Raw genomic sequence first — 9366 nt, 5'->3', positions numbered from 1 at the left:
ACAAACGCGAGGTAGAAATATGAAATAAAGAACCCTGAGAATACAAGCCGAACAGTCTTGCGGTCGATTCGACTTGCCAGATTTGTAATTGATTTGACATCATGTAAGGAAGGCACTGTAATGGAAAGTTCAAGCAGAGACTCTAGATTAAGGAAGGAAGGAAGGAAGGAAGGAAGGAAAAGAAGAGTCGATACAGAAAGTAAAGCTGTGGTAATATTTTATCCATCATTTCCAATTCGCCTTTATATTAAGCAACTCTTGTGGCGTGTGACCTTTGCATGACTGCAGGTCACTACAAGTACTTCATCTATGAACTAAAGATTTTTGATTGGAAAAATAATTGCCTCCTGGTTGCTCATTAATCATTTAAACAGGACGGCATGCATTATTTACCCATGCTCCATGTGTATCGCGGTGTTGTGTATGCTGTGGGTTAGGAACACGAAACAGGTTCAGACGGATGATGTGTAATAAGCAAATTACTGCTCCTCGTTTAAAAAGCAAGCTCTGATGGATGCGTTTGATTGAACACCATCAATTAAATAAAAAATAAGACTTCCCTTCTACTAGTGCTATAACTGACAAAAAAAACTGTGTAAGGTTACCATAATATGATGTTTGTTTCTCCAGTCTCTGCTCTACAAGAGAGTCCATGAAGCTCAGTTCAGGTCCCACCTGGCCAATGAGATGATGATGTACCATATGAAGGTGACATCACATTTGCACATCTCACTCACTCTCCCACCCAGACGCATTGTATTTACTGACGCTGTCCATGTTATTTGCTCAATATGATTCAGTATGTGTATGTTGCAGGTGTCAGAGGAAGAGGTGACAAAGCTGCTGGTAACGGGGATCGAACCCGTGAAGGAGATCCACCCCTGCTTTGCAGAATTCACATACACGCCCCGCTCCCTGCCCGACGACACCACGCCCTTGGTAAGAGACAAAGGAGAAGGAGAGAGGCTGTGTGTGTGGGGGGGGGGCACATTGGAGGAGGGCAAAGGGAATGAACAAAATGTAACTGATCCTGTTGTGTGTGTCTGCAGTGCATCCTCAGCATGTTTGAAGACATGGGTTTCATCAACACATACAAGATTGACATGAACACTCTCGCCAGGTCTGACAAATCCATCCCTTCATACCCTCGATATAAGAGCCTGTGTGTGTGAATGTGTCCTTCGGTTACTTTGAGTAGCCTGCGTTAAATGAGTAGTTTCCGATTTGCTCTTCATTTTTCACTCTTCCTACCTGTGATTCAATTATTTCATTGTTTGGTTGACTCCCTTTCCATGACCGCATTCTTGTCAGGTGCATTAAAGTGTGTTGGAATAAATTACTCTAGTGAATTAATTAATTAATTGAATAAGTCAAAGTATTCCTCAAACTTATGGATGGGCATGTTGGTCCTTCAGCATTTAGGAAAAAGTATAATATGTTGACTGTTTTTTTGTTTGTTTCAATTGAGAGAAAGCTGCATAGCTCATAAGGAAATAACTGTTCTAAATTCTAATGAAACTGTTTGGTGACAGGTTCTGTCTGATGGTGAAGAAAGGCTACAGGGACCCTCCCTACCACAACTGGATGCACGCCTTCTCTGTCTCACACTTCTGCTACCTGCTCTACAAAAACCTAGGGCTGTCCAACTACCTCGAGTACGTACATGAAGCGTGTTCCTGGGAGGACAGAAGTAGCCCAACGCGTAGTTGTTTCTGACTCTAATCCTCCTTCTGTCCTGTCTTTAGGGAAATAGAGATTCTAGCTCTCTTTGTCTCCTGTATGTGCCATGACCTGGACCACCGTGGCACCAACAATTCTTTCCAAGTCGCCTCAGTGAGAACACAAATTATGTTTCTGTTTCATCTATTTTCTAATTTTGCCTTTTTTTGCATAGACTACTGTCATTGCGATTTTAAATATCTTATACCTGTCAGAAAACAGCAAAATGTTGAGGGAAAAAAGAGAAAGTTCACATAAAAGAAACCAGTGACAGACTTAAACAAACAACAACTTGATTCAACTAATTAATTAGCAGCATCTTTTGGTATTCAGTAACATTCACGTCCAGTCTTCAAATAATCATTCAGTCTTTTTTCTAATAACCTTTCATTCTGATGAAACAATTAAGTGTTTCTGTAGCTCTCAAAAATAAGGGTTTGAAAACTTACAAATCTCTTTCCCCATAGAGGAGGCATGTACCAATATCCCATTCTATGGTTGTATAATTACAATAAACCAACCTTCTTATTCACACAATGGTAAATAGTGGAAAAATTGAATTATGATGTATTCAGTCCAACGTTGTCAAAGAAGACTTTTACAGAGAATAAAGCTCTCTAGAGTGCAGCAGAATTATGTTGCGCCTTTTTCAAGAAGAACACTATAAATTGACTTTTGATTAGATTCAGAGTAGAATATCTATATTAAGGTTCATGTAGGTATCAGAGTCTGCGCATTTCCCCATCTGTGAATTTGCCCAATTTCTTTGTTATTAGAAGCATGTTCTACACTTTCACCATCCGTAATCACTATTACCCTGCAGCATCTAAATGCAGCACAAACTCTTGTTATGCAACACAAAGATCATCATTTTCATATGTGAATTTATATTCCCTCTGATCCATATTCAAGCTGACAAGTACAGTTTTGGGGTTAGGATTTATGTTTCATTTGGATCAATAAAATTGTATAATTAATATGGAACGTGTTTCTCTTGTCTGTTTCTATTTGCAGCAATCTGTGCTGGCCGCTCTATACAGCTCAGAGGGATCTGTGATGGAGGTAAACCAGCACCCAGTTACATCACATCACATGTGGGAGAGCAGGCTGGAAATCAGATCTATAACAACATGATGGATCTGTGTCTATATTGATGTGTATTCCCTCACTTCAGTTCTGCCATATATCATACTATTGAATTAGCGTTAATTAGGTAAAGGTTGTTTTACTGGATTATTTTGTCCTTCCTCACTGTGAAGGGGGCAGAATATTTGAAGCACCTCTGCGTATTGTGCAGTCCTACAAGTATGCCATAAAGGCTGATAAGTGTATAGTGATTTGCAGAATGAAACACATCATTTTCCTATATGTGTTCCGGCCTTATTGGTGCGGTTCATCATTTGATCTGCTGATGTTGTTTTTTACTGCTGCGACGCTTGGTGCCCAAATTCAAAGTTAAACACCTTGCAGCAGTGAAGAGGCACTGGGCCATATACAGTACATATAAATCTGAAAACATACCTCCCGTAGAAAGTGCATTTTGAAGTGCACTCATTCCTCTTCCTGTCACGCTTTATTTTCTGTTTCTGGCAGAGACATCACTTTGCCCAGGCCATCGCCATTCTGAACACTCACGGCTGCAACATCTTTGATAAGTTCAACAGGAAGGTAAGAAACACATTTACACATTACAAATGCTGCATTCTGCTTTCCCCTTACATGTGAAAGGTCATTATTTTGCCTTATCTTTCTCCTTTTTAGGACTACACTCGCATGCTGGATTTGATCAGAGACGTCATTCTTGCAACAGACCTTGCTCACCACCTTCGCATTTTCAAGGACTTGCAGAAGATGGCCGATGGTACGTACGCAGCAGTAGTTCAGTATGCACAGCCACATCTCTTCTTTTGCTCAAGACTCACAACCCAGACAGCAGAGGGAGGCTTGAAAAGCATTAAGTAAGTTTCTTTTCGGCTCTATAATCACTGCTTTTCACAGCAGCTTACAAAAGCCACGTACAGATTCAGTTTTGTTTTTAAATTCCTGACTTATTTTGAGGTTAGATTTCCAGCATTGGTCACTGACTTTCTTTGTAATCCTTTTTTATTGAACTCTTAACCCTTTGGAAGAGACACTTTCTCAATTCTCGTATGAAGTAATTGGCTGTAATCGGCCAGTGATTTGTTTCGACTGAATGCAACCAATTAAAGGTTATCCCGGGTGGATGTCTCCTTGGTACAATCAGTTGTGTGCTGTTTGAGTAATTGAAGGGCATTAAAAGCTTTCTAAATTAGTTAGTGATTGCCTTGTACCACAGTGTGGGAAAAAATGTTTGACGAACACAGAATGGAAATTTTACCGTTTACCGTCCATTTTGCCTAGAGGACTTTAAAATACATTGACTTAAAAATATACAATGTAGATTATGTTTTTCCACCCTACATTGCACCGTGGTGTGAAGTCATCGTGTAAGTGTGTAATTTCATCCGAGAAAGGGGAACATGTGTTTGTTCCAGACGGATACAACCGAAAGAACCGCAACCATCGCTCCATGCTGCTGTGCCTGTTGATGACGTCATGTGACCTGTCGGACCAAACCAAGGGCTGGAAAACCACGCGCAAGATCGCCGTCAGTTCACAGTCTGCACCGCACACACCCTGCAAACAGCTTGTTTACTACTGAGCCCTTTCTTTGACAGTGGAGATGATGCGATTCGAATCTATGTAGCTGGAGACGTCCTCTCAATCTATATTCCATTACTTCCTGTCCTGCGAAACGGCCCTGTCTGCAGGGATTATGGTTAATCTAGCAATGGCCTGGTTTATGTTGGTCTCGGTTCATACATTATATTCTCACTGGTTTAGAAAATGTTCAGGGATTAAGTGAAAAATAGCAATCACACAGAGTACTGTCATAAATGTCATAAAGGGGAATGAGGTTTATCTTCGATTACATCATTCTCAGGACAGCACATGATAAATGATAAACTAACAGCACAACAGGTTGACATGAAATATGCAATTGGAGTATTACATTGTTTTTTATAAATAAATAAGTGCGCTATATATATTTAATAAACTAATATTGCAGTGAATATTAAACAGTATGAGCAATAACAGGTGTCTGCCTTTTTGTGTCCACAGGAGCTGATTTATAAAGAGTTCTTCTCTCAAGGAGATCTGGTATGTGTCAGTGTACAGTGGCTATTAAATGGCATGTGAAACATGTCATTCTACACAATGGAGTGGTCACTACTCATGTTTGTCTGTATTGTGTGTATGTGCAGGAAAAAGCCATGGGGAACAGACCCAGTGAGATGATGGACAGAGAGAAAGCGTACATCCCCGAACTGCAGATAAGCTTCATGGAACATATCGCCATGCCCATTTACAAGTGAGTACACAGAACATTACATTCCTCCTAACCGGACCCCTTTGAGCACACAGCATGTTGTCCGTGGTGTTGCGTTTAGCAACCAGGTATTTAATATAAAGGGCAAAAGAGAGCTAAGATATAATATTGGTGTGATATTAGTCAGATGGCCAGATACAATGACTTTAAGTCATTGTCTGCTGGATGCGTAAGTAGTTGAGTTTTAACGTTTGCAATTATTACCTTTTTTTTAATCTAAATGTTGCATATGCAGCCTATTGAAGATTAACAAAATGAAATGCTGTACGCTGTCAAAGAAGTCAAAGAAAAATATAGTGTTGTTCTTGTTTTATTTGACCTTTTCATTTAACATTTTCAATAAGTCAAAACTGCCATCCATCCCTTCAGGCTCCTGTCTGAGCTGTTACCCGGGGCTACTGAGCTGTACGAGAGAGTGGCGGCAAACCGGGAGCAGTGGACCAAAGTGTCTCACAAGTTCACCATCCGTGGGTTGCCCAGCAACAACAGCCTAGACTTCCTGGACCAGGAATATGAGCTGCTGCAGTCCCAGGGTGCTTTCGGGAGCGACGACCACTGCCTCAATGGTTGCCTTGACGATGCAGAAGGAGGAAGGGGCCAGTGACATCAGCGGATTGCTGGCGGTTTCTTGAAGTTTTCTGTGGTCCAATAAGAGGCTGAAGATACCTTTTTCGCGACCCAAGAGGGAGGGATCTCTCTGCTGTCAATCACTTAGATGCTTAGCAGGCAATGCAGAACGGACAGGGACAAAGTTTCAAACTAACTGAATTTGACAAGTGATTTGAAACAAGTGGATCAATCTGACCCGGTTCAGGAATTTGATGCCACATGTTGCTTGTGTCTCCAGTTCAGGAAAGCAGAAGGTAGTGACTTTTATCTTTTTCAGCAGCCATACTGGAAAAATAAGTTTTTAACCACAAGTTACACGTTCATTCATACAGTACTGATCCTGATTACGATTGTAAAAACACACATACAGACACACAAATGAACACGCACATACTATTTAGACACTCAAAAGTGAGAGAGAGATAAAAACAATTCTTATGGAAAAGAGACTACTTCAACTTCATGTAAGTGAGATAAAGTGCTATTTACTGTCTGTAAAATGTTTCATAAATGCTTATATTGATTTCAATGGCTCACCTTTGTTCACACACAAGCAGCTGCCATAGTCCCTCATCTGATGCTTATGAATGCATGCTATATGGACACCTCATGTACTATTCCTTTTATCTTCGTTAAGTGTCGGTTTCTCCACGGCTAAGAAATCAATGCAGTCCCTTTTTATACCATCGTGACAGATTTTTTTTATTCGGCTCTTATATATTTGATTCATTTCTCGTTCTACAAAGGGTGATTTAGTTAATTTACTTACACAGCCTTATAACCCTTGTGTGTATTAATTTACTTGTCCTCATGGGTAAGTTTATGGGACAAATTGACAATCACTGATCAGTTAGTCACAGATCCCTTGCCATAATACCCCACTGAATGCATAAAACATTAAAAAACACACACCTGGTTCACATAGCTGCTTGTCACTGCAAGTATGCAGTATGCATCTACACCTCAATCAAAGGTCCCCCATGACCTAAAGCGCACCACCAGATTATTTTTCTTTGCCATCCTTCCTGCTCCCCAATACCACTTCCTTTTACTTCCATTAGTTTTCTGATTTCATCATGAACCACTTTAGACAGAGAGCAACCGAAGCCCTTTAAAAGATGCATCTCATCTGTAAGTGTAAACGTGCCCGAGTAGAGCGTGTTATATGGAGTGTGTCATTGAGTGTGTCATATGGATCTGCCTTATTGCGCATCTTTGCTGCCTTTCTTAGAGCTTTTAATATATGAAAATTGAAATAAAGAGTCTGTTTAGTACGTATGTTGTATATTTGTTTAGATATGGTTTGAGTACCAATGTGGTGAATGAATGATCACAAGATGCTCAAAAGATGTACATTTGTGAAATACCCGTGTGAAGACCGCCGATGTCATGCCCACTTCTTTCTATTTAAAGTTATATATACTGTAAAACCGCCAGTGGATATTAGGCAGACACAACATCATTGTATTGTTCTCAATGTACCCAAAAATTGTTTTACTAGAGAACTAGAGATGTAGCCATTATAGATTGTACTATAGCATCAACGGTTCACTTTTGCTGCACCCCGAAGGGCACGAAAATGAGAGTTAAATCCTCAGATTTTACCTCATTTAAAAGGGGAGGAGGGGACATTGTGTGTTGTGTCTCACTATGCCAAGTTCAGTTTTACTTTATAGGAAATGCTGCAGAGCTGGGTAAGGTAACCAAGAAGTAGTTACACAAAGAGAAACGTTTGATTTGTAGGCCCTGCGGAGGGTTGAGATTGAGTGAGCAAATGAGTGGATGAATGAATGTGTAAGTAGATGAGAGAGGGAGCAAGAGAGAGAGAGAGAGAGAAAGAGAAAGGACTTGAGGTAGTTCAGATCAAGAAGGGGATGTTCAGTATAACTGCTCTTTACAAAGCTGTTGTTGATGCTCATGATGCACACACAAACCTCAAGGGACCTTACTAAATTTCTCTAAATGAAAATACTATCTTAGTATTTAAATACAACATGGTGTTTGACAGGGTCTCATGAAGCTAAGTGCTAACCAAATAACCTTCCCCCTTGATGCAAAGCGGTTCGATTGATGTGGTATTCATCGGGATACACATCTGGGTTCCACCACTTGATCTGCCTTGGTCTGCTCAATGGTCGGATTCTTTTTTACAATAAATTTCATAAAAGTTGCACCGACACGTTTGTTGACTCTCTCTCTCTCAATTTCTCAAGCTCTTTCTCTCACACGTGGCTTCCTCACTTCTATTTTACCGTATCTCCTGTTTCATATGTACTTGCCTTTGTCAAGTGGAAAAGGAAGCGTCTGCCTCTGTAATGTAAATACCAATGCCTCTTGTTGAATGATTATTAGGTATGAGCTTTCAAAGGCATTTAGGTGTTGAATCACAATGTTTCCATGGAAAACAAAGTAGAATGGCTGTGACCATTTTGAATCTGAAATGCTTTTGAGAGTCCAGACCCAGCCGAATTAAATGTGCCAAGCAGACCTGGCCAAGCTGCAAGGTGAAAACAGGCATACCCTTACATTAGTTTTGTTACGAAACGTTGGACAGAAGTTGAGGGCTGTGCTTCATATAAAACTTTCTGATGCATCATAAACGGTATAAATTGCAGCTCATTGATGAAAAGTAAATCTCTTTCCCGTCATCACAGAACAGCAGGACTTTAATCTGTGATGAAAAGTCATTGGAATGAAAGACCACCTGTGACATGATCATTAAAAGTGACAAAAACATATTTGCTGTAATTATCAATTAAAAAAAAAAGAAACGTCACTTAATTGTCTGTCATTACTACATTGAGAAATATTTCAATATCGTAATGTATTTAAAATGGTTGCATCCTGTTCTCTTTTTTTCATACTATTTCTGATCCACACCGAGCTTAAACTTTTAGATGAAGGCGACAAAAGAAAAAAAAACATGTGTATTGAGGTTAAACATGTGATTCTCTACGAGAAATAAGAACCCAAATTAATCTGAAATGTATACATGATGCTTTTACTGAGGTACAAATCCTGTCAATTTATTTTTTAGTTCTGAGTGCCGGTGGTCTTGTTCTTCTTCAGATGTAATGAACAAGAGCATTAAGGATGGAATGTTGAGATCTTTTCTTTCTTTCTTGGAATAAATCTGATGAAAGGCTTCTTGCTGTTTCTAAAACTACACGCAACACACAATATGATCCAACGTCCCCGTACACTGCGTTCTAATCAAGTCATCATAGTTGCAGCTCTTTTGATCCTTTGTGACTGACGGAGTGTTTAAGCATTGTCAGATTAACACACTGAGGGCCCAGCTACAGAAACCTCTTATTTCCATACCCATCGCTATTCAAACAAATCAACCAAATGGAATTGAAGAAAACTCAAACAAAAAAAAAGCTATTTTACTGAAAGCATTACATTTGGTAATCCAATTAAAATCAGATTGGAGGTTTTCCAGTTTAAATCAACTGTGGAAATAATATTTGATTCATGAACTTGAGAAAAAGGACATAGCCAAAATAAATACTTGGATGCAGAATTATAGAAGCGCATATTGCGCCAATAACGTTACATAATGCAGTCACAACCGGACCTGGCTAGTACCGTTTTATATTAGAAATTCAGAAATCAGGCTAACA

General features: G+C 39.7%; 1 protein-coding gene across 5 annotated transcripts in view; it reads left to right on the top strand.

Annotated features, from left to right (window-relative positions):
• LOC119212439 (cGMP-dependent 3',5'-cyclic phosphodiesterase) overlaps positions 1-8887 on the top strand; it is a 111217-nt gene extending 102330 nt beyond the window's left edge. For all 5 annotated transcript variants that reach the window (XM_037462830.2, XM_037462847.2, XM_037462838.2 and 2 more), the window contains 12 exons: positions 631-708; positions 817-939; positions 1050-1120; positions 1533-1655; positions 1746-1833; positions 2734-2781; positions 3313-3387; positions 3481-3580; positions 4236-4348; positions 4864-4902; positions 5007-5113; positions 5501-8887. In XM_037462830.2, the coding sequence (XP_037318727.2) occupies positions 631-708; positions 817-939; positions 1050-1120; positions 1533-1655; positions 1746-1833; positions 2734-2781; positions 3313-3387; positions 3481-3580; positions 4236-4348; positions 4864-4902; positions 5007-5113; positions 5501-5735 (1200 nt within the window). In that variant the 3' untranslated portion in view covers positions 5736-8887. The remainder of the gene's footprint in view (positions 1-630; positions 709-816; positions 940-1049; positions 1121-1532; positions 1656-1745; positions 1834-2733; positions 2782-3312; positions 3388-3480; positions 3581-4235; positions 4349-4863; positions 4903-5006; positions 5114-5500) is intronic.
• Positions 8888-9366: the final 479 nt, after the last annotated feature.

The sequence above is a fragment of the Pungitius pungitius genome, chromosome 3, assembly GCF_949316345.1.
Source record: "Pungitius pungitius chromosome 3, fPunPun2.1, whole genome shotgun sequence".
Classification (NCBI taxonomy): domain Eukaryota; kingdom Metazoa; phylum Chordata; class Actinopteri; order Perciformes; family Gasterosteidae; genus Pungitius; species Pungitius pungitius.
This window is presented reverse-complemented; position numbering and strand designations above follow the sequence as displayed.